This window comes from Hemitrygon akajei, chromosome 21 (assembly GCF_048418815.1).
Source record: "Hemitrygon akajei chromosome 21, sHemAka1.3, whole genome shotgun sequence".
NCBI lineage: Eukaryota > Metazoa > Chordata > Chondrichthyes > Myliobatiformes > Dasyatidae > Hemitrygon > Hemitrygon akajei.
Window position 1 is genome coordinate 66,450,884 of NC_133144.1, and position 26,555 is coordinate 66,477,438.

Below are 26,555 nucleotides of genomic sequence, written 5' to 3' on the forward strand. Positions count from 1 at the left end.
GTGGATAGTCAGTACCTGTTTCCCAGGGCACCAATAGCAAACACCAGAGGGCATATGTAGAAAATTAAGGGAGGGAAGCTTAGGGGAGACATCAGGGGTACGTTTTTTTTACACAAAGGGTTGTGAGTGCCTGGAATGACTTGCCAGGGATGGTGGTGGAGGCTAAAACATTAGGGATATTTAAGAGCCTCTTGGACAGGCACATGGATGGAAGAAAAATGGAGGGCTATGGGGTAGTGTGGGTTTAGTACTTTTTTTAAGGATTATATGGGTCGGCACAACATGGAGGGCTGAAGGGCCTGTACTGTGCTGTAGTGTTCTATGGTTCTAACCAATGTGCAAAAGAAGACAAACTCTGCAAATAAAAAATTATATTGAGAATATGAGTTGTAAATATTCCTTGGAAGTGTGTCTGTAGGTTGTAGAATCAATTTTGAATGTGGTGATTGAATTCATCCATGCAATTCAGCAGCCTGATTGTTGTAGGGTAATAACTGTTACTGAACCTGGTGGTGTAGGACCTAAAGCCCCTGTATCTCCTTCCCAAAGACAGCAGTGAGAAGAGAGCATGGCCTGGATGGAGGTGGTCCTCGATGATGGATGATACTTTCCTGTGCAGCACTGCTTGTAGATGTGCTCAACGGTGGGAGTGGCTTTGCCTGGGATGGACTGGGATGAATCCACCACTATCTGTGGCCTTTTCTGTTCCTGGGCATTGGTGTTTTCATACCAGGCTGTGATGCAGCAGGTTAGGATAATCTCCACTATACATGTATAAAAGTTTGTCAACACTTTTGGTGACATTCGAAGTCTACACAAACTTCTAAGAAGGTAGAGGCGCTGTTGTGCCTTCTTTGTGATAACATGTACATGCTGGTCCCAGGACAGATCCTCTGATATGATAACACCAAGGAATTTAAAGCTACTGACCATCTACACCTCCGATCTCTTAAGAAGGACTGGCTCATGGACCACAGGTTTCTACCTCCTGTTGTCGATAATCAGCTGATTTTTTTTGATGATTTTGGTATTGCTGATGTTAAGTGAGAGGATGTTTTTGTGGCACCAGTGAACTAGATCCATGGAGGAATCCTATTATTGTGGAATGTGGGCATCACTGACAAGGCCAACATTTATTGTACTTCAGGAGGTTGCAGAAGGTTGTAGATACAACCAGATCCATCATAGGCACAACCCTCCCATCATCGAGGACAGCTTCAAGAGGAGCCTCAAGAAGGTGGCATCCACCTCTAGGGACCCTCACCATCTGGGACATGACCATTTCTTATTACTACCACCAGGGAGGAGATACAGGACCGTGAAGACCCACACTCAATGATTCAGAAACAGCTTCTTCTCTCTGCTATTAAATTCATGAATGGCCCATGAACACTACTTTGTTATTTCTTGTTTGCACTGTTACTTATTTTTGTCATTTATAGTAATTTATAATCGGAATGTGCTCCATTGTACATCTGTAGAAATTTGATAGTCTTTGACGACATACCGGATCTCCTCAAACTCCTGATGAATTACAACCGTCGGCTGCCTTCTTTATGAATGCATCAACATGATGGGTCCAGGATAGACCTTCAGAAATGCTGACACCCAGAAACTTGAAGCTGCTCACACTCTCCACTACTGACCATTCAGTTCTTGAATCAACCTGCACAACACCATATTCACTATCTCAGTATAGTGACACTATGACAACTTTGCATTACAATGAACTATCAACAGGGAAGAGGTACCGGAGCTTGAAGCCACACACTCAATGTTTTAGAAGCAGCTCCTGATACCCTCCACCATCAGATTTCTGAACGGACCATGAAGCCATGAACCGGTTGTAAATTGGATGGAGCGGAGGTACTTCATCGAGCACCTCCACTCCATCCGGCAGAAGCGGAATTTCTCAGTGGCTAAACATTTTGATTCCTATCCCCATTCCCGTTCTGACCAATCAGTGCATAATCCCCTCGGGTGGAGGAGCAACACCTTATATTCCGTCTGGGTAGTATCCGATCGATGGCATTGATATCAATTTCTCCTTCCGGTAAAAAAAATTCCCTCCCCCTCCCCTCTTCTATTCCCCACTCTGGCCTGTTACCTCTTCTCACCTGCCTATCACTTCCCTTGGGCCCCCTCCTCCTTCCCTTTCTCCTGAGCTCTACTCTCCTCTGTCAGAGTCCTTCTTCTACAGCCCTTTATCCTACACACTCACCTGGTTTCACTATCACCTTCCAGTCCCCCCACTTTATTATTCTGGCATCTTCCCCCTTCCTCCTCGGCCTGAAATGTTAATTCTTTTCCATAGATGCTGCCCTACCTGCTGAGTTCCTCCAGCATTTTGTGTGTGTTGCCATGAACACTACCTCACTCTTCACACTAATTTATTTTTTATATTTCTTATTGTAATTTAGTTTTGTATGCCTTGTACTGTACTGCTGCTGCAGAGCAACAGATTTCATGACATACAGTATGTTAGAGATAATAAATCTGATTTTGATTCCGATTCTGGATGAAATGAAGTAGCTTTTCTTGAACCTGGGAGTGTAGGACTTTAGGGTTCTGTGCCTTCTGTCCCATGGCAGTTGTGAGCAGATGGTGGGGATCTTTGACAGCTCATTTTGAGACAGTGCCTCCTACCAGGTACCTTTGATTGTGAGGAGAGAGGTGCCTGTGATGTATTGAGCTGAGTCCATTACTCTTTGCAGTTGCTTATTCCCTGTGGTTTTGAATTGTTGTGATGCAGTCAGTCACATTTCTGTCTACATCCATTGTATCAATTCAACACAATCGCCTGCAATGTGCCAAGGTCACTCTGCCAGTATCTCCTGCGAAGTCCTGATGAAGCTCTCGTCAACTGTCTGATGCTGCCTGACCTGCCGAGTTCCTCCTGCATTTTGTGTGTGCTGCTCTAGATGTCCAGCAAGTGCAGAATCTTCTGGTGTTTATCTCCTGGGAAGTGTCAGGTTTCCTTATTGACTGCAGCGACTTTATGAATGAGAGGTCCCAATTTCAAGGTGAAAGCCCATTGATGAGAACAATGGAAACCTCAGATTTTCCTTTGATCAAACAATGTTTACACATTCCTCCTCCCTTGTTACACTTCTTATCCTTTGTTAACAATACTTCAGTCTCCCCCCACACACCCTCACGCCAGTCCACACACACACACTCTTAGAGCAGCTGTTATTACAAACTTAATGATATCACATAATCATTAAAAATTGTATGCCAGGTGATCAAATACAATATTTAACATTGGTTACTTAAATAATTTCAGGAAAGAATAGAATACACAAAGGTACTTTTAAGTGGTAAGAGAGCTTTGAAATTTCAAACAACTTTGATGAAACAAGGGAGTTCATGGCAATAGCTTAAAAGTATCTGATGGCAAAACCAAGACATCTAAGGATCCTCTGTTTTCTGACATTATTTTAAAGGTTAGCTTTCTGGTTACACAAATATCCCAGGTGATTTGGACCTGCTGCTGTCCAAACTCTTTGTTTCTCACAGTGCATATTCCCAGCCTTCTGAAATACTGCTCTCTGGCAAGGAGGGAAGGGAAATGTTTGATCAATTATTGAATTAAACACTCAAACTCTCTCTTGTTCTACACTGCCTGCATTACTGTCCAACCCCATTAGTGTAAATACAGTTAGATTTTACTGTAGGCATTTTTTCAAACCCCATTTTCCCATCTTCTCCCCAAAACCCTTAACCCCTTTGAGAACCCTTCTTTTACAATGAGTGCTGGCAATATCGAAACACAAGTGTAGAGAAATGACAGGCTCTGATGTAGAGAGAGTGATGAGGGTTTAGTCATAATAATTCTAAAAGAACATCAGTGGCTTAGCTGAGTGACACTAAGAGAAGTAAAATTCTCAAAACTAGGACCCTGTGATTAACGCTAATCAGGTATCCACTTAAATAATACAAGTAACATGTAATTCCTGAGCCAATCAAAATAAACTTAACAAGCTAAAACAGAAGGTTCCAGGAGACTGCATTACAAAGAACGAGTCATTTGAGAAAAGCACAAGGAATTAATAATGAACAACTCTCATGAACAACAATTAACCAGTTCAGGTGCTCTAAAAACCTTGGAGCCCACTGCTCTCTGGTACCCCACACAGGCCACAGAACTCATTACATTATCAATCTCTGCCTTAAATACATCTAATGACCTGGCTGCCAAAGTCATCAATGACAACAAATCCCACATATTCACCATCATCTGGTTGTAGAAAAACCACTAAAATTATAAAAGATTAAATTGTCCAGAAACCTACCATTGGCTAGTTGTGCTAAATCTGGTACATATTAATGGCACTGTTACTCTACTGCTATTAGGAACTGTGGAAAGAGGGGATTTCATAATACTTAATACTAGTTCTTTATAACACCAGCCTCTCCTTCATGGACCTTGTCTAAAGCTCAATACCTTGGTAGACAGCATAAGCAAGAACACATCTAACTTGGATAAAAACCCGAAAGACAGCTTCTGCCCTTCTGTTGTTTCCCTAGTACAATAAGGTGGACTCTTAACCCCACAATCTACCTCATTATGACCTTGAACCTTATTGTCTACCTGCACTGTACTTTCTCTGAACACTTTATTTTGAACTTTGTTATTGTTTTATCTTGTTCTACCATAATGCACTGTTGTAATTAATTGATCTGTATGAACAGAATGCAAGACCCTGTGCCTTGGTGCATGTGACAATTTACTAGTAACCAGGGCTGGGCTTCAGATAGCCTTATTTTAGTGATATTGGTTAGGGGTCAAAGTGTAGACACAAAATGGTGGTTGTATCTCAGTCCAACACAGGCAAAGCCCTCCCCACCATTGAGCACATCTACAAAGAGCACTGCCACAAGAAAGCTGCATCCATTATCAAGGATTCCTACTATCCAGGCAATGCTCTTTTCTTACTGCTACCATTAAGAAAGTGGAATAGGTGTCTTAAGTCCCAGACCACCAGGTTCAGGAACAGTTATTACCCTTCAACCATCAGGCTCCTGAACCAGTGTGGATAACTTCACTCACCTCAACACTGAACTGATTCCACAACCTACAGACTCATTTTCAAGGACTCTACAACTTGTGTAATCAATATTATTTATTTTAAGTTATTTGTTGTTTTTGTATTTGCAGCTTGTCTTCTTTTGCACATTGTTGTTTGTCAGTCTTGGTGTATGGTTTTTCATTGATTCCATTGTTTTTCTTTGTAAATGCCTGCAAGAAAAGGAATATCATGGTAGTATTTCATGACATATACATACTTGGATGATAAAGTTAGTTTGTACTTTGAAACCGTGGGTTAGACAATCAGAGTGATCTGCTACTCTTTTTCTTACGTATGGAATCTTATCCGTCCATCTGAGCAAGTCAAAATCTGGCAGTGTAACATCACTGCAGAGAAATACTCAAGTATCACCTAATCTGGTGTCCCAGTTCTCCTGTTCATGTTTGAAACTCTCCATGGTCTCATTCATCCTCTCTGTAGCTTTATACTTACATATATGCCTGCTGGCACTCAGGGCAGCCATGAAGGTCCTCTATCTCTCTTGGCGGTGTTCAGGGATTCCTTCATCGTGGCAGTAACTTTATCTTCGTTTTCACTTCTGTCAGTCATGCAAGGCCCAGGTGGAGACTCAGGAATACTGTCACACTCCGATGTAGAAGTGATTCTTCAATGCTGAAGAAGGTTTGTTTGAACATACTGAACTGAACCCCTGAGCCTGGGAGGACTGGTAAGATCACTTTTAGTCTGGCTTTTACCCTTTGACCTGTTTGGCATGGGTGACCCTACCAAAGCATAAAGCCCTGACTCCAGCCAACATAGCTCTCTGGGTCAAACCATGGCAAGGTTGGAACATTCTTAGAGGTTTTGTAGCTTTATACAGCCCTACAACAAACACCCAGCATTTCTTTACTCAAGCCCATTTAAACCCTGTTTTATGGGAAGAATTAATTAGAGCAGGGAAGTGCAACAGTGAATCCAACACTGACAGTTTAACTCGAAGGTGGCTGTGGGGAGTGGTATTGTCAAAATTTAGGAGGAATAAATGGCAAGAGTTTTATGGTTCAAACTGATAGCTATGAATCTGAAAAACAACATAATCTCTTTAATAGCATGTGAAGAGCTCATTTTTGAATTATAATTTTTATTGATCTTGTATCCAACATTATCTGCATTACAAATAACAACTACTTTCTTTTACCTTATATAACTTGACTAAAATAATAATACGACCCCTTGCCACTGGGATTGAGAGGGTTATTTTGAGGAAGTATGTTGCATGTTCAGAATAAGATACTCACAAGCAACTTAGATTCAAATATATAGAAGTTAAATAGAAAGAACAGATAAAAATAGAAATTAGCCATACTTCTGACCAGTCATAGTATTTCTGATTTTTTGTCACAACACTGCTTTTCTTTTATTTGTGCAAACAATGTCAAATACTGTCTGTGTTACAATTCATAAAGTACAATCAGAATCAGGTTTAAAATCACCTACATATATCATGAAATTTGTTGTCTTTGTGGCAGCAGTACAATGTTGCCGCAAAGACAACAAATCTGACCATTGTCCAATTATAATTACTGGAACATATTTCATGAGTACGGCTATCTTTCTTCTAGTTTATTGAGGCATGCAATGAACTAGAGTGGTTATCCTTAACAAATTTTGTAACAGTTAAGCAATGTGTTTGCTGGGCCCTACACCTGACATTTAACATTGTATTCTGCAGACAGAAAAACTGAAGAATTTCGCAACCCGGGAAAGATCTTTGCCCCTAAATAAGCTCTTGGATGCAACATTGGGTGGCAATTTATTACTAACTGCTAATTCTACCTATTTGAGCAGATGTTAAATGTCAATCTGGAGTTATGTGTAGCTGGACTTAATCAGGAGAATTGTTAAGTTTTTTATTGGAATACAATATACAATAGGTCCATCCATCCCTTCGAGCTGTGCTGCCCAGCAATTCCCAACTTAATCCGAGCCTAATCACTGGACAACTTACAACGATCAATTAACCTACTAACCAGTATGTCTTTGGACTGTGGGAGGTACCTGGAACACCCACAGAAAACCCACACATTCCGTGGGGAGGATGTACAGACTCTTTAGAGATGATGTTGGAACTGTACTCTGAACTCCAAAGAGTTGCGCTAACTGCTACACCACGGTGGTGCCCAACTGTCTTACAATGTACAGTGCTGTTGCTGCAAAAAGCTAATTTTCATGCCATGGAAATTAGTTATCAGACCAGCCACCTGTATTTGAATATTCAAAGAGTTTTTGCTCTTTGTGGCAGCAGTACAGTGCAAAGATAACAAATCTGATGCACTGCTATTGTAAATATGTAATTCTGCAAAGCTGCCATCCAAAATGTTAAGATAGATAATTATAGATACTGAAGCTGTAATCTTTCGTTATTTTTGTGTTCAGAAAATAAAACACTGCGTCAGGAGAGGAGAACGAGGCTCTCTTCAGGAGACCTTTTATGTTTGTTTTTCATTGGAGTTTGAGGAGATTTGGTATGTCACCAAAGACTTTTGCAAATTTCTACAGATGTACCATGGAGAGTATTCTAACTAGTTGGAGTTATGGAGGAGACACTGCACAGGACTGGAAAAGCTACATAAATTTGCAAACTCAGCCAGCTTTAACATATATTAACCCCAACCCTCCCCAGCATCCAGGACACCTTGAAAAGGCGAAAAGTGTAGGTCTGTAGTCTAGTATAGCTTTCTCTGTGTTTTTTTTTATTACGTAGTTCAGTCTAGTTTTTGTACTGTGTCATGTAAACCATGGTCCTGAAAAACGTTGTCTCATTTTTACCTTGCACTGTACCAGCAGTTATGGTCGAAATGACAATAAAAGTTGACTTGACTTGACTTAACTGGATTAAAGACCCCTATCTTCTCACTGTTACCATCAAGGAGGAGGTACAGGAGCCTCAAGGCACAATTCACCATTTTAACAAGTTTCTTATTCTCCGCCATCAGATTTCTGAATAGACAATATTCCCATAAACACTATCTCAGTATTTTCCAATCTCTTTCTGCACTAACTGAATTTTCTTCTTTTGTATAAATATTGTAATATAGTTTTTATTATTATGTATTGCAATGTACTCCTGCCACAAAGCAACAAATTTCATGACTTATGCCAGTGATACGAAACCTGATTCTGATTAGAGATTTTTATATCATTAGCTTCAGTGTCTCTCCAGTGAGTCAGGCAGTCACAATGCATAGGTATGCATTTAAAACATAAACCAACCCACCCTAACCATAGCAAAACCACACTCAACCCTCGCCTGAGGATCGATATTTTTTTCCCTTATCTTGCTCCAACCTGTCGTTCATTGGAAATGTAACAACTTGAAACATGCTCTGGGTCTGTCTGAGATTAACAACAGGGAATGCAGGCAGTAACACAAAGCAAAACATTCCGAGCTGGATAAAACACAGCTGAGCTGGAATGGCAAGGCAAGAATCAAATAGCATACACAGAGGTGAGTTCTGTCAGATTTGGATGAGGTAACCAGGCTCTACAATGTAGTGATAAATACTACAGCAACATGTAGCAATAAATTCCTTTGGTTATGCTCAACAAATTCTGTAAATAGCACCACATGAACAGGTAGACACAAAAAAAATTCCTTGCTTCTTCCATGTTAATCTCACTGAGTAGGTAAGATTAAATGGTGTACAATAGTGAAAACAAGACCGATGTCCAGGTAAACAATTTGAAACAATTCTTTGGTATCCATTTTAAATTAATGTAATAAAGATTCAAATTGCATTGAAAGGCTAAAGTGCAGTTCTTCCAAATCTTAGGTTACCAAACAGCAGAGTAGAAATATATTAGTTAAAGCTCCTCATTGGTAATTGGGTTACTACACTCAGTGGCCACTTCATTAGGTACAAGAATGGAACCCAGTGTGGCCTGCTGGTGCTGTAGATTTGACGTATTGTGCAGTCAAAGATGCTTTTTTGATATCACTGTTGTAATGTGTGGTTATTTGAGATATTGTTGACTTCCTATCAGCTGGAACTAGTTTGGCCATTTCCCTCTGACGTCTCTCATTAACAGGCGTTTTCACCTACAAGATTGCCACTCTCTGGATGTTTTGTTGTTTTTCACCATTCTCTGTAAACTCTAGAACTGTTGTGCGTGAAAATCCCAGGAGATGAATAGTTTCTGAGATACTCAAACCACCCTGTCTGGCACCAACAATCATTCCATGATCAAAGTCACTTAGATCACATTACTTTTCCATTCTGACGCTTGGTCTGAACAACAACCGACCCTCTTGACCATGTCTGCATGCTTTTATGCATTGAGTTGCTGCCACATGGTTGGCTGATGAGATATTTGCATTAAAGCGCAGGTATACAGGTGTACTTAATAAAGTGGCTACTGAGTGTATTCTGCAATTAACAACTGCATCTCAATCCACCAACACCAGCAGAGAACAGTGGATCAACAGTTCCTTTCATGTGTATTTGATAGTCAGTGTTTTCCCAGAGTAATGCTCGGCCACTGTTTTCACTGCTGTAGAATGTAGTGGATAATTTTAAATAATCATTTTATCTATAAAGGTTGGACTTTCATTTTGACTGTGAAATAGTTCTATTGATGGACTGATTTCTGATGTAAGATAATCTCATGTAGTTTTACGAGCTGTATCATCTGCAGAAGGAATACACTATTTCACAATGCCAAATGAATCGTACTATAAATCTTATACTCATACACTTGTCAGGCAGGGGTACTTTTAGTGATTTAAGTAAACCCTACACCTATATAATATTGTATCTTAAATTATCTTGCTGAACAATCCTGCAATATTTTTCCTGGTCATGAGTCAGTTTTGTCAAAAATCGTTAAAATCAACAACACACCTTTGTTGGTAATATATTTATATCTCAAGACTACCTCATGTTTCATACAAACCCCATAAAGCTTTAGCAACAACTGAAAACTAAGATAATTGAACATCTGACAGTTCTCCTGTGGAGCTTTGCTCTCCCTCCAGCATCAATTAACCCTGCTTGAACATCACTGCTGTCAATCACCACGAAACAGACAAGCAAACCTGCAGTAACGAACCTCCTGTGACCAAAAGATAAATGAACAAGTAACCTTGGACAGACAGAGGAAGAAATTGGAAGTTGCCACATAATGGATCTCCAGCAAGCTCTGCAGTGGTGGCCCCTAAAGTACAAAGATTGAAGGCAAGCATTCAAAATATTTTTCTGCACATTTTTTGTAACCTCCTGCCACCCTCTAAATGAAAGCCAGATGTTTTATTTGCTTTGGTTAAGAAAAATACTAAGCACTTCATTTCAAGGCTGTAAGCTCCTTTACATCAAAAACTCACTTGAAGCTGAACTCCCTAAACACACAGCATCCCTTAATCTTTGTGCTTTCTAGCTCCTGTGAAATAAATTCCTCCACCCAATTTTCAATGCGCTCTTCACTATATCACAAGCACTCACTTGCATGAACTTTTTGTAGGCAGTTATTTGGGAGTTACATCTCTCTTCTGAAATGTTTCGGTGGAAACAAAATTAAGTCACAGGAATCAAAATTTTGGGAGTGTTGAATAACTCACCTAGTCATAGGAAAGTACAGTACAGCACTGAAACCGGCCCTATGACCCATCTAGTCCGTGTCAAACCATTTAAACTGTCTACTTCCATTGACCTGCACCGGGTCCATAGCCCTCCATGTACCTATCCGAACTTCTCTTAAACGCTGAAATCAAGCTCGCATGCACCACTTGTGCTGGCAGCTTGTTCCACACTCTCATGACCTTCTGAGTGAAGATGTCTCCCCTTACTTTTCATCTTTCACCCTTAACCCATGACCTCTGGTAGTCCCTCCTATTCTCAGTGGAAAAAAAGGGTACCATATTACCAATTTTGTACTTCCAAATATTTATACTGAAAAACAAAAAAATCTAATTTAATTAAGGATTAAATTCCATTTACATGTTTTGGTTTATCCAAGGCTGGTAAGCTTGGACTCTTTTCTTTAGGACCATTGGAGAGTGAGGGGTGATCTTATATAGGTTTATAAAATCATGAGGGGCATAGATAAGGTGAATAGTCAAAGACTTTTTCCCAGAGTAGGGGAATTCAAAACTAGAGGGTACAGGTTTAAGGTGAGAGTGTGAAGATTTATAAGGGACCTGAGGTACTACTGTGTTCATACAGAGGGTGGTGAGTATATGTCAGTGGAAGTGGCAGGTATAATTTTGACATTTAAAGAGCACTTGGACAGGTACATGGATAGAAAAGGTTTAGAGGACATGGGCTAACACAAAGAAATGGGACCAACTTTGGTGTGAATTATGATTAGCCCAATGAGTTGGGCTGAACTAGGCAGCATGGCAGTGTACTAATTAGCACAACGCTATTACCGGTCAGGGTGTTAGAGTTTGCAGTTCAATCCTGGCATCCTCTGTAAGGAGTCTCTGTACATTCCTCTGTGGAATGCGTGGGTTTTCTCTATATCCTCTGGTTTCTTTGCACAGTCCAAAGACATACATAGGTTAATTGGTCATTGTAAATTGTCCTATGATTGGGATATGGTTAATCAGGGTTGCTGGGGCGTCATGGCTGAAGGGCTGGAAGGGCCTTCTCCACGTTGCATCACTAAAATAAAAAAATAAATCAATGGCCTATTTCAGTCTATTTAGCTCTATGACCATATATCTTTAATCATGGTTCACTCAAAAACTATATGTGATCCTGTCTTCAGACCAGTTATGTTAAAATGACATAGAACATAGGCTAGGTAAGGGGGAGCAATATGCACACATCTGACCTCCATACTACAAAATGGATTATGAAACAATGATGATGTGCAAGATCGTACTATTGCTAAAATTGGGACTGTGATCAAGAAGTACTGAAGCCCAGAGAGTCAGGCAAATCTAAGACCCAGCCCAGTGCACCATGTGGTGGCAGAGATGTGGGGTGGAGTGGGTAGATTAGGGATCAGGAGAGTCAGGGCAAACCAAGAGGTTGAGTGGTCAGGAACAAGAGGTATGTGAAGAGGTTGGGTGTATGTTGGCTTCTGGAGATCTCTGGGACAGATGATATTTGGGGCTTGTGTGGATAGTTGAGGGAATTAATTGGTTCATGGTGAAGGATTAGTAGGGGGTGATTATAGTGAAGATGATACTTGGGTGGGGGAGAGGGAGGTCACATGGCAGGCTAGAAGATTGGGGGCAGTGGGGAATGTGGAGATGCGAGGTTAATTTAATCAAAATTTAGTTTGTAACCTCTTCATGTAAGACAATAATTGGGCCAAAAGGGTTAAGGAGTGGAAAAGGTGACATACAAACACCCTTCTGTAATGCCCACAGCATAATTTAGTGTTACTCCCCGATGAAGGGTCTCAGGCCAAAAGGTCTCAAGTCCACACAAGCAGCTAGTACCCATCAACCATAAGGCTTTTGATCCAGAGGGGATAATTTCACTCACCTCAACAATGAAATGATTCCAATATCTATAGACTCACTCTTAAGGACTCTACAACTCAAGTTCTCGATATTTATTACTTATATATTGATTTTTTTTCCTTGTTTTTGTACTTGCTCAGTTTGTTGTCTTCTGCACATTGGTTGTTTGTCATCTTTGTTGCATGATGTTTTTCATTGATTCTATTGTGTTTCTTTCTACTGTGAAATAATCTTAGGGTAGTATAGAATATGGTGAGATTTGTGTACTTCGATAATGAATTTACTTCGAATTTTGTATGTCAACTCCTTATCCCTCTCCATAGACGCTGTCTGACCTGCTGAGTTCCTCCAGCCTTTTGTGTGTGTTACTCTGGATTTCCAGCATCTCAGAATCTCTTGTGTTTATCATTTAGAGTTTCTTATCTTCCTGTACAGTGCAGCTGGGGAGACATCCCCAAGTAATGTTGAAGCTTTATAAAACACTAGTGAGCCTCACTTGGAGTATTGTGAGCTTAGAAAGGATGTGACAAAACTGGAGAGCGTTCAAGAGGTTCACAAAAATGACTCCAGGATTGAATGGCTTGGAATATGAAGAGAGCTTGATGTCTGCAGGCTTGTATTCAGTAGAATTCAGATGAGTGAGGGCTGACCTCATTGAAACTTATTGAATGGTGAAAGGCCTTAATAGAGTGGATGTGGAGAAGATGTTTCCTATGGTGGGAAAGTCTGAGACCAGAGGGCACAGCCTCAGAATAGGGGTGTCCAATTAACCTACCAACCCAGTGAGTACAACATGTACAGATTTTAAAGCTGCTGCTTAGCACCACCTTTGTAATATAAAATGGCGGGCTATGATGGAGGGAAGAGTTAGATTGATCATACAGAAGGTCAGCACAGCAATGTGGGCTGAAGAGCCAGTACTGTGATGTAGTATTCTATGTTTTATAACAGACAATATAATGTGTGTGCTGGACCAATGGATTCCTGCAATCAGTTCAATGAGGGTGAACATTTCTTTCCTTACACACCCATAAAGTTTAAAAAACTGCATATTTTTGGCCTTATAAGCAGAATGAATGAACTTACAAAAATATAAAATTGTAAGAAATTATTCTCAATGAAAATAGATCTATAGGGAAGTCTACATGACCATTAAATCATGCACACATGGTAGGACTTATCCACTTTTGGCATGATTTTCAAGCAGGATTTGTGAATGGTTTTTACTCCCAATATTAGTGTTCAGTCCTCTTCATTAACAGTTGGTGAACATAATCCCACAATTTACTCGAGTCGGTCTCATTCCGGAGAATCATGGTTGTCAGGGCCTCAGCTTGGTCAACACTCTGCCAATAATCTTGCTGCCACATTTGTTTCCAGCTGTGAAAAAGGATGAAACAATGTCAGTGAATCACCAATGATTACGTGGGACAGTAACTTCATGAAAGATCTTACTCACCCTGCTCATGGACTGCTTGTCCCACTCCCATCAGGGAGGAGGCTACGTAGCATCCATGCTAGGATCACCAGACTCAAAAAATGGTTTCTTTCCCCAAGCAGTAAGGATGATCAACACCTCCATCCACTAACCCACTTTTCCACACCCCCCCACCACAACTTTATTTATTTATTTATTTATTTATTGAGTTTAGTGCAGGATAAGCCCGTCTGGCCCTTCGAGCCGCACTGTATACATGTGACAATAATAAGTCAATACCTGGAAATGGTTCTAGTCAAAATATAAAGATTTGCAATGTTGCAACATTGCTATTGCTCTAGAACAGTAAATCATCCTAGATTAAGTGCTGAACAGAGCTAACGTGGCATGGCCGAAACCAATACAATCTCAGCCACTTTAAAATGCATATGCAGTGAAATGCGTCACTTGTGTTGAAGATGTGCTGGGGGCAGCCTGCAAGTGATGCCATGCTTCCGGCACGTCCACAACTTACTAACCCAGTCTTTGGGATGTGGGAGGAAAACGGAATACTTGGAAAAAACACAAACGGTCACAGTGAGAATGTACAAACTCCTTAGACAGCAGTGGGAATTAAACCCTATTTTACAGCTGGTACTGTAAGGAGTTAACCTAACCACTACAATATAGTGTCGCCTCAATGTTTTAGCAGAACATGTGCAGCAGATCTGACTTAACCCATACACAAAGAGATTTGTCCCACACAGTAGCCACACTGTATCCCTCTTAACATCTTATTTTCCAGGCTAAGAACATCGCACATTATGTCTTTTAAGACCATAAGACACAGGAGCAGAGTTAGGCCATTTTGCCACTGAGTCTGCGCTGCCGTTCCATCAAGGCTGATTCATTAACACTTTCAGCCTTATTTTCCTGCCTTCTCCCCATACCCCTTCATTCCCTTCATTCAAGAACCTTTTAACCTCTGCCTTAAATATACCCAATGATTTCGCCTCCACTGCCAACTGTGGCAATGAATTCCACAGATTCACCACCCTCTGGCTAAAGAAAAATTTCAATGGATATCCCTCTATTCTGAATCTGTGCCCTCTGGTCCTACACTCACCCACAATAGGAAACATCCTCTCCACATCCACCCTAGCGAGGCCTTTCAATATTCAATAGGTTTCAATGCGATCCCCCTCATTCTTCTAAACTCCAGTGAGTACAGGCTCAGTGCCATCAAACACTCCTTGTATATTAACTTTTTCATTCCTGGGATAATTCTTGTGAACATTCTCTGGACCCTCTACAAAGCCAGCACATCCTTTCTTAGATACGAGGCCCAAAACTGCTCACGATACTCCAAGTGCAGTCTGACCAATGCCTTATAAAATTTCAGCATTATATCTGTGCTCTTATATTCTAATCCTCTTGAAATGAATGCTAACATTGCTCATGCCTTCCTTCCCACCAATTCAACATGCAAGTTAACCTTTAGGGAATCCTGCACGAAGACCCCTTGCACCTTGATTTTTGAATTTTCTTCCTGTTTAGAAAAAGTTCTATGCCTTTATTCCTCCTACCAAAGTACATGACTGTGCACTTCCCTACACCATATTCCATCTGCCACTTCTTTGCCCTTTCCCCCAATCTATCCGCAGACTCACTGCTTCATCAACACTACCTGCCCCTCCACCTTTCTTTGTATTGTCTGCAAACCTGGCCACAAAGCCATCAATTCCTTCATCCAAATCATTGATGTACAATGTGAAAAGAAGTGGTCTTAACACCTACTCCTGCGGCACACCTCTTGTCACTGATAACCAACCAGAACAGGCTCCCTTTATTCCCACTCTTTGCCTGCTGCCGGCCAGCCAATCTTCTATCCATGCTAGTATCTTTCCTGTAATACATGGACTCTTACCTTGTAAGCAGCCTCATGTGTGGCGCCTTGTCAACGGCCTTCTGAAAATACAAATAATCACCATCTACTGCCTCTCCTTTTGCCAATCCTGCCTGTTATTTCCTCAAAGAATTCTGACAGATTTGTCAGGGAAGATTTCCCCTTATGACTTAATTAGCAATAATAATAAATAAAACATATAAACCATAAACATATCCAGTACATAATTAGATGAGTTTACAACCCACTTAACTTTTCTTGGGTACTTGAATGATTAACACACAAATCTTGGAAGATTGGAATGTAGTCAGTAACTTGCTGAAGTGGACATTTTGAGTTTTAGCAATGTGAATCATCCACTTTGTTTAGTTTGATGAAAATGTAGATTAGTTTTAAACTTGGAGGAGTAGAACTGCTTGATGTAAACAAGCACGATGTTACGATCAATCACATTAATATACAGTTTTGTGCTATGTCAATGTCCATTTGCAAAGAAACATCATGTTACTCCCATGAGAACAATGATAATAGAAACATAGAAAACCTACAGCACAATACAGGCTCTTCAGCCCTCAAAGCTGTGCTGAACATGTCCTTACCTTAGAAGTTACCTAGGGTTAACCCATAGCCCTCTATTTTTCTGAGCTCCATGTACCTGTCCAGGAGTCTCTTCAAAGACCCTATTGTACCTGCCTCCATCACCGTTGCCGGCAGCACATTCCACGCACTCACTACTCTCTGCATAAAAAACTTACCCTTGACATCTCCTCTGTACTTACTTCCAAGCACCTTAAAACTGTGCCCTCTCGTGCTAGCTATTTCAGCCTAGGGAAAAAGCCTCTGACCATCCACATAATCAATGCCTCTCATCATCTTGTACACCTCTATCAGGTCACCTCTCATTCTCTGTCACTCCAAGGATAAAAGGCTGAGTTCACTCAACCTATTCTCATACGGCATGCTCCCCAATCCAGGCAACATCCTTGTAAATCTCCTCTGCACCCGTTCTATGGTTTTCACATCCTTCCTGTAGTAAGGCGACCAGAACTGAGCACAGTAATCCAAGTGGGGTCTGACCAGGGTCCTATATAGCTGCAACATTACCTCTCAGCTCCTAAACTCAATCCCATGATTGATGAAGGCCAATGCACCACATGCTTTGATTTTTGATTATAAATTTCCTCTCCTTTCCAGTCATCATCCTGCAGATTTGCTTTCAAGGACTCTACAATTCATGTTCTCAATATTTTTATTACTTATTTATTACTATTTGTATTATCTTGTATTTGCACAGCTTCTTATAGTTACTGTGAATACCTGAAAGAAAACAAGTCTCAGGGTTGTTTATGGTGACATAGATGTACCTTGATAGAGGTTTACAAAATTATGAGGGGTATAGACAGAGTAAATGCGAGTAGGCTCTTTCCACTTAGATTAGGAGAGATAAATACGAGAGGTCATGGCTTTAGGGTGAAAGGGGAAAGGTTTAGGGGGAACATTAGGGGGAACTTCTTCACTCAGAGTGGTGGGAGTGTGGAACGAGCTGCCATCTGACATGGTAAATGTGGGCTCACTCTTGTTTTGAGAATAGGATAGACACATGGATGGGAGAGGTCTGGAGGGTTATGGACTGGGTGCAGGTCAATGGGACTAGTGGAATAAGGTTTTGGCACAGACTAGAAGGGCCAAATGGCCTGTTTTCTGTGCTGTAGTGTTCTATGGTTCTATGATAATAAATTTACTTTGAACTTTGAGTTTGTTTTTTTAACATGTTGGTTATTTGTCCGTCTCTGTGTGTAGTTTTTTTTTTACTGATTTTATTATGTTTCATTGCATTTACTGTGAATACTCACAAGAAAGTTCATCTCAGGAAAGTTAGTATTCGGTGACATATACATACTTTGATAACAAATATACTTTGAACTTTGACATCACCTGCTGCACCATCTTTACAAACTGCTGTCAGGTTTTTGATGAAGAACTGATATACATCCTCAACCCACACCCTTCTTTCCCTTTCTGCCCGGATGCTCCTACCTACACCACCTATACCCCAGTACAGAACACTAACATACACTTGATCTTAATGAGATCGGCAATAAAATGAAAGAGTGAGCTTTGAGCATGGAGAGAAGTTATGGATGCAGTGATAAGCATTTGAATCCCACCATGTCATCTGAGCACTTTAAACATAATAGATTCTGCAGATACTAGAAATTCAAAGGATTTAAAGTACATTTATTAGAAAAATATGTATTACTTATACAACCTTGATATTTGCCTGCTTACAGGCAGCCACAAAGCAAGAAACCTGAAAGACCCAATTAAAAAAAGACTGACATCCAATGCGCAGAGAAAAAGAGAGAAAAAATAAATCATGCAAACAATAGAAGTGAGTAACATGATTCCAAACCAAATTGAGTCCATAGACCTGAATCCCCAGATCAGCTGAGTAGGCCCAAAGCCTTAGTCTCAGTTCATCATATAGTGGGGCAAATTGCCACAAAACTCAGAGACACGAAGCACGTAGCAGCCGGAGCAGATTCACAGCCTCAGTGGAGAGAGGAGTGGAATCGGCCCAACCCTTGCCTCTGGTCCCGACACCCTGCCTTTCCAGTCTATCTGGGCCGGCATTTAAATCATCCAAACACAGGGTTGTCCCTCACACTAGGACCTGGACCCTATCACAGCAAATGCTTTGGGCTTAGACCTTGCCACCCAGCCCAAAGCCATTCTTAACCTCTTCAAATTGGCTTGGCACTTACTGCGATCCAACCTTGCTCTCGGTTTAGGTGGACCATCATTGAAACTCCTCCGCTTCAACTCTATCTCCAGCTCTGACACCATCTTGAACACATTAAGCTCAGACTTTGCAGAGCACCAGCACGGCTCATCCCTCGAGTCAGCCTCACTGTTGCTGACCTCTTCATTGTTTGTGGTGATAGTTTGCCACAATTTATTTCAGAAAAAGTGTTATTAATGATGTTTTTAGTCTTATTTCTTGCCTTTTAAACTTTTGATAAGCTGTTGCCCAACTTTAGTAGCACCATCTTAAACTGGAATACAAAATGCTGGAGGAATTCAGCTGGTCAGATAGCAAAAATGGAGAGGATTCAACAGTCAAAATTTTGGGCTAAGACTCTTCAGAACTGCAACTGATTTACATAAATTTGGAAATTTAAAGGAGAGGTGATAGTTACATGAAACTAACATTGTCTGGGTGAAAATAAACATCAGTTCTTGTCCCCAGATCCACAGGTTTATGGTAGGCACTCATCTAAAATAGATTTGCAAGCCATTCAGTCACATCAGATCACATCATAGAGTCATATAGCACAGGAAATGGCTATTCAGCCCACCTGGTCCCTGCCAACCCTAATGCATTTGTCAGATGAAAGTGCCAACAGCAGCATAAGGACATCTTACTACAGCATACAAACATCCTTTAACTTGAAAATGAGAAATCTTTTTAGATGCCAACTCACATCCTGAGTATCTTTAGCATTTTTAGTTTTAATTTGAGAACTGCAGTAATTCACTGAGGCCAATTTGGTCTTAGCAGGGTCACCCATGTCCCATGGGAATAAGATTAATCTTCTTTTTGGTCTCCAGGCTGCTCTTGTACAGAAACTCATCCCCAGTGGGACTGAACTTCCGCAGGAGTCTACTGCTTTACCTTTCTGTCAAATCTATACAGTGCCAACAATCACCCATTGTGGTTTGATTCCCACTGCTGCCTGCAAGGAGTTTGTATGTTTTCCCCATGACCGCGTGGGTTTCCTCCGGGGTGCTCTGGTTTCCTCCCACATTCCAAAGACGTAGAGTTAGGGTTAGTAAGTTGTGGGCATGTAATGTTGGCACCAGAAGCATGGCAACACTTGTGGGCTGCCCAGCACAATCCTTACTGATTTGATTTTGACGCAAACAACACACTTCACTGTATGTTTTGATGTACATGTGACAAATGAAGCTAATCTTTAAAGACATTCCACATCTATCAGTTTCTTCAGTGACTTAGCCAGTCAGAAAGCCAAGCATAACCTAGGTTCTTTAGCGAAAATGAACATATTTTATGCTTTTCTAACTAATGTTATCGTCCAGTGACATCACCTCTGAAGATACGTGTTGGCAAATTCACGTTTACTGATACTGCAATCATAATAACATTTTAGTGATATAACTCTTCATAGATGCTCCAACCGTGAACATGATAAGATCACAATTAACCAGGTAGCATGCTGTGGGGTGTCAGCACAGGTCTGTTAACATGTTCAGGCAGTCATTTTACATCAGAGTGAAGGGCAGCCTTGTGCCCTGTAATGCTTAATAGAACACTGATATGTTAATGCATTCTCTTTTGTAACTTATACTTTATCCTGGACAAATATTTTACCCTCCTCTGGTAATTATAAGACCATAAGATACAGGAGCAGGATTAGGCCATCAGGCCCATTAAGTCTTTTCCGAGGTTTGACCAAGGCTGATATACTAATACTTTCAACCCATTCTCCTGTCTTCTCTCGTAACCTTTGACACCCTTCCTAATCAAGAGTCTATCCAACTACCGCTTTAAATATACCCAGTGATTTGACCTCCACAATTGTTTTTGCAATGCATTCCACAGCTTTGCCACCCTCTAGATAAAGAATTGCTCATCTCTGTTCTAAAGAGATGTCCTTGCATTTTGTGGCCATGCCTTGTTCAGATCTACAGAAAGTTTGTGAACCGTGTAAATTTTCTCTATTTCTGCATTAATATGACACTTAAAATGTGATCAGATTTTCATGCGTCAGAAAACTAGCTAAAGAGAACCAAATTAAATAAATAACTTAAAAACATTACACTTGCTCATTTATTTATTGAGAAAAAATGATCTAATACTACATGTATTTGTTGGAAAAAGTATGTGAACCTTTGCTTTCGATTTACTGAAAATGAAAATCCATACAGCAATACAAACCGAAAGTTTTTGGTAACTGTCGATCGGTCCTGCACATCGGCTTGGAGGAATTTTAGGACATTCCTCCTTACAAAACTGCTTCAACTCTGGGATGTTGGTGGGCTTCCTTGATTGAACTGCTTGCTTCAGGTCCTTCCACAACATTTCCATAGAATTAAGGTCAGGACTTTGACTCAGCCATTCCAAAACATAAATTTCCTTCTTTTTAAAACATTCTGTTGTTGACTTACTCTCGTCATTCAGATCATTGCCTTGTTGCATTATCCATTAAGCTTCTGGTGACGGACTGCTACCCTGACATTCTCCTGTAAGATACAATGATACAGTTTTGAATTCATTGTCCCCTTAATGAATTCAAGCTGTCCAGACCCTGAGGCAGCAAAGCAGCCCCAAATTATGATGCTCCTTCCACCATACTTCACAGTTGGAATGAGGTTTTGGTGTTGGTATGCAATGTGTTTTCCCCTCCAAGCATAGCAAAGTTCACTTCTGCCAAAAAGTTCAAATTCTGTCTCATATTTTTTTGGAGAGCAGTGGTTTCTTCTGTGATGTCCTTCCATAAACACCATTCTTGTCCAGTGTTTTCCTTATAGCGGACACTATTCACTTAGAGACTTCAGCGAGTTCTAGAGATTTCTGTAGGTCTTTTGTTGTTACCCTTGGGCTCTTTTTCACCTCCTTCATTGTGCTCTGGGTGTGATCTTTGTGCTGGATGCCCACTCCTACAGGGAGCAACAGTACAGAGTTTCCTCCATTTGTACACAATTTCTCTTACTGTAGACTGATGAGCACTCAGGTCTTTAGAAATGCTTTTGTAACCTTTTCTAGCTTCATGCATCTCTACAATTCTTCCTCTAAGGTCTTCTGAAAGTTTTGTTTGAGGTATGGTGCACATATACAGGTCTTTTTTGAGAAGCCTCTATCAGTAACCTAAGTTTCTGTGTCTGTTATATAGGGCAGGGCATCTCTACAAGCCACATCTCCAATCTCATCTCCTTGACTGGAACAACTTACTCCAAATAGCTTTTGTAGAAGGTATTACCTCATAGGTTCACATACTTTTCCCAACAAGCACACATAACGTTGTATCATTTTTCTCAGTCAATAAATGAATAAGTATAATGTTTTTGTGTTATTTATTTAATTGGAATCTCTTTATCTAGTTTTAGGACGTGTGAAAAACTGATCATATCTTAAGTCATATTTATGCAGAAATAGAGAAAATTCTACACGGTTCACAAACTTTCTAGCACCACTGCATATTCTTCCAATGTGAAAATCTGCTGATGTGACTTGAAGTGGTTGGCAAGGCTACTTATTTTCATGGCAAACAGACAGAATGAATCAGCTACATCTGTTAATGGTCTCCAGGTCCATCGGAAGGTCACATCTGAAATTTGTTTATCAGCGAGGCAAGCTCAAGGAGTAGGATGGCCCAATTTTGCTCTTAAAAAACACAGAACATTAAACATTACAGCACAGTACAGGCCATACAACCCGTTGTTCTGACCTTATAGCCAAGTCCAAGATCAATTTAATCCTTCCCTCTTCCATTTTTCTTTCATCCATGTGCCTATCTAAGAGTTTCTTAAACCTTTCTAATGTATCTGTCTTTACCACCACTCCTAACAGTGCATTCCACGCACTTAACACTCTGTGTAAAAACCTACCTTGGACATCACCCCTATATGTTCAATCACATTAAAACTGCACTCAGTGGCCACTTTATTAGGTACAGAAGTGTAGCTAAAAAAGAGGCCACAGGAGTGGAACCCAATGTGGTCTTCTGCTACTGTAGCCCATCCACGACGTGTTGTGTATTTAGAGATGCTCCTCTATACACCATCATTGAAACGCATGGTTAATTGGGTTACTGTTGCCTTCCATCATTGAAACGCATGGTTAATTGGGTTACTGTTGCCTTCCATCATTGAAACGCATGGTTAATTGGGTTACTGTTGCCTTCCTGTCAACTTGAACCAGTCTGGCCATTTTCCTCTGACCTTGCTCATTAACAAGGTGTTTTCACCCACAGAATTGCCGCTCACTGCATTTTTTTGTTTTGTTTTTTTTGCACCATTCTCTGTAAGCTCTAAAGACTGTTATGCGTGAAAATCCCAGGAGATCAGCAGTTTCTAAGATACTCAAACCACCCTGTCTGGCACCAACAATCATTCTATGGTCAAAGTCACTAAGATCACAATTCTTCCCCATTCTGATATTTGGTCCAATCAACAACCAAACCTCTTGACCATGTCTGCATGCTTTTATGCCTCGAGTTGCTGCCACATGATTGGCTGATTAGATATTTGCAATAATAAGCAGGTGTACTAATACTAGCCATTTCTATCCTATGAAAAAGATGCTGGTTGTCCAATCTAACTATGCTTATTATCATCTTATACAGCCCTATAAAGTTGCTTCTTATCCTCCTTTGCTCCAAACAGGAAAGCCCTACCTTGCTCAATCTCTTCTAATTAGAGGTTGCTCTCTAATCCAGGTAGCATCCCTCAGTTCCTTTTTCAATAGATGCTGTTTATTTTGCAGAGTAATGTTTTTATTTTTATAATGGACAGAATTCTAAATACTGATATAAAACCATGAGATATAACTGAACTGGAATTATCTCTCATTAGTTAATCCATATCTCCGTCATGGACAGTCCCAAGCACGGATGTGAAAGAAAGAGGGTTGACATGGGGTTAGCAACCCCATCCTGTGAAAACGCAGTGTTACAGAAACGCCAACAGAAGCTCCAAAGACCTCATCCCTGGGAGAGGAAGGATCTTCACTGTATGATGGGCTACACCTGGGGACAATGTGAAAGATTGGCCCAGGACCAAGGACTCTGGTGAGTTACTGTCTGCAGTCTACGCCCCAGTAGGGTGATGGGCTTAGGTAAGTAAGTGTGAAGCTAGCAGTCCCTTTGTAATCATCAAGATAGGAGTCAATTTCAATACTGTATAAAACACTTCAATTTAAAATGTCACAATAGCTAATGGTAAGGCACAAATAATACCATCCTTCCTAAAAGAAATCACGCCATGGAAACTAGCATAAGCACTGGCCTGATAAGCCTATAAGGCTTGGGACAGACTTTAACTTCCTAAAAGAAACAAGATTCTTTTTAAAAGCTGAGAATAATATATTCAGTATTATTGCTGTATAATGGAACAAAACTTCAAATGAATGATAAATAACGTATTGTTACTGCGGTCCCCGAAGAGGCACTAAAGTGCTTGTTTATTCTGTACTTGTTTCAGCATTTTGAGACATCACCCAATTTTTCCAATGGGGAAAGGAGACAGACAGTCATTACTTTTCCAACAAAATTGGGAAGAAGTGATTCAAATTGACAGTTCTGTTACCACGTACTTGAAGTAGTGTTTATGGGCTTTTCCTGCACCTTCTTGTCAGAATGAATATCACGTTTGTTTCACTGGCACACATTGTGAAATTTGTTTTGTGGCAGCAGTACATTGCAATACATAATAATAAAAAGCTATAAATTACGATAAATATATAGATATAATTTTAATTAAACAAATGGTGCAAAAAGAGAGCATAAAAGATAAAAAATAGTGAGGCTGTGTACATGGGTTCATTATCCATTGTCCAACCCACAGGACAAATTTACCAAGACCAATTAACCTACTCACCAGTACAACTTTGGACTGTGGGAGTAAACTGGAGCACCTGGAGGAAACCCATGTGCTCAGGGGAGAGAATGTGCAAACTTGCTTACAGAAGACTTCAGAATTGAACTCTGAACTCCGACGCTCTGAGCTGTAATAGCGTTGTGCTAGCTGCTATGCTACCATAGCACTCCTAATGTCTCTACCAGCGCCGCAGGCAGGGCGCTCTTCTCCCATAACATGACCAGATAATCTGATGCTCTTTCCTCATTACGGCTTGTACGAAGTGATATTTTGATTTCTCAGAATAGTAAATTCTCTCGAGAGATCTCCTGGGTAACTGATTCATACTTTTAAGACTGGATGTTCAAAACGAGTGAAATATTTTACCGTAGATGTCGGATTATAAGCCGCTACTTTTTTCCCACATTTTGAACAGCTTTGAACACTGCGGCCTTTACTACGGTGCGGCTAATGCATGGTTTTTTTTCATGCCGCCAAAAACATTTTGCCTCGTAACAGTAGACCAATAAAATTGATGAGTAGTTCACAGAGGTCCAATGAAATTGTACGATAAATCAAGCGCACTTTCACAATTAAATTATTGTAAATCAGTCATTTGTACTCACCCTCATCAACATGGAAAACACTCGAAGAAAAGCATTGTGCTGCCTTTATGGCAGTTATTTAGTTTATAATATTTTCGCTTAGTAATTCATTTGTTAGTATTTTCTAGTTAAAGTTAGAAGTGTTTTAACTATATTTGTTTTCTGTACTACATCCCGGGATGCTATGACGTCACATCCGATTTCGCCGCGTCTTGTGAGAAATACCGGTTTGCGATAAACGGGAAGGTGGGAGGGAGCACATTAGCCGAGCGAAAACGCTGCTTTTAAGTTAAAGGCGATCAATAACTTTTCCTGGTAGGCTGCAGTATATATATTTTTTACCAGTCGTTAGGAGATATTGGAATGTTGTTCAGTAAAAAAGTATACGCAACGTAATTTGTGTGTTACCGATACGTATGTATATTTAAAAGTAGCCGCGTTACAGGCACGGTTCGAAAAAAAGCATTTGCAATATGTATTTGTTTATGTTACCATATGGATTTAATTAAAAGTTAAAAAATCCTCACGTGTAATATCTTTCTGTGTAAATATCTCATATTACAACGTGGGACACCTGCGGCCTAAAATCCAGTGTGGCCTAAAATCCGGTGAGGCTTGTACAAATACAAAATTGATTTTCTTTCTAAAATTAGAGCCAGCGGCTTTTAATCAGGTGCGCTCTGTAGTGCAAAATCTACGGTACTTTTATTTAGATGACTGTAAAAGCAGTGCATCATGAAGAATATAAAGATTGTCCTTCTCTCCTAATTATATGATAGCAAGTGAAATGCATCTTTCAAAGATGCAATAACTCACCATTCTGTACCATATGTCACTGAACTTATTTGCTTCTGAAAAAAACTCTTTAGAGACTTTAAAGTGACTTAATGCTGAGACTTTATAAGGCATTGGTTAGACCTCACCTGGAATAAAGTGAGCAGTTTTGGGCCCCTTATCTAAGAAAGGATGTGCTAGAAATAGAGAAGGTCCAGAGGGCACAGTCTCGGAAAAGAAGGACATTCATTTGGAACAGAGTTGAGGAGGAATTTCTTCAGCTTGAGAGCAGTGAATCCATAGAATTCATTCTCACAGATGCTGTGGAGGCCAAGTTATTGAGTATTTTTAAGGTGGCGGTAGTAGATAGATTCTTTATTAGTCAGGGATCAAAGCATATGGGGAGAAGGTAGGAGAATGGAATTGAGAGGGATAATAGTTAGCCATGCTGAAGTGGCAGAGCAAACTTGATGGACCAAATGGCCTAATTCTGTTTCTAGGTCTTATGGTCTAATGAATATCAAACCTATGATATAATTGGATTGCATTTAGATAAGGCATTTTAGTAGATAAACTGGTTTAAGTACTTCCTTAGGGCAGTGTAAGTTCACTATAGACTGGAAGAGGGTTAGACAAAGTCAGCCGAATAAATAGTACAGAAAAAGGCAATCCAGCTCATGTATTTTTATTCTAGTTTATACTTTTTACAAGTCAACTTTTGTTTATCTAACCATCAAAGAATTGCCTCTGT

The 26,555-nt window shown here is 40.3% G+C and overlaps 1 protein-coding gene across 2 annotated transcripts in view; it reads right to left on the minus strand.

The window, feature by feature from the left end:
* Positions 1-5,008: 5,008 nt before the first annotated feature.
* Positions 5,009-26,555, minus strand: part of fut11 (fucosyltransferase 11 (alpha (1,3) fucosyltransferase)) — a 47,892-nt gene continuing 26,345 nt past the window's right edge. The window contains exon 3 of one of the 2 annotated variants that reach the window (XM_073025648.1): positions 5,009-5,242. In XM_073025648.1, coding sequence (XP_072881749.1) covers positions 5,137-5,242 — 106 coding nt within the window. In that variant the 3' untranslated portion in view covers positions 5,009-5,136. Of the gene's footprint in view, positions 5,243-6,154; positions 13,885-26,555 lie in introns of those variants that run through there. The other variant, XM_073025647.1, reaches the window with a different exon arrangement.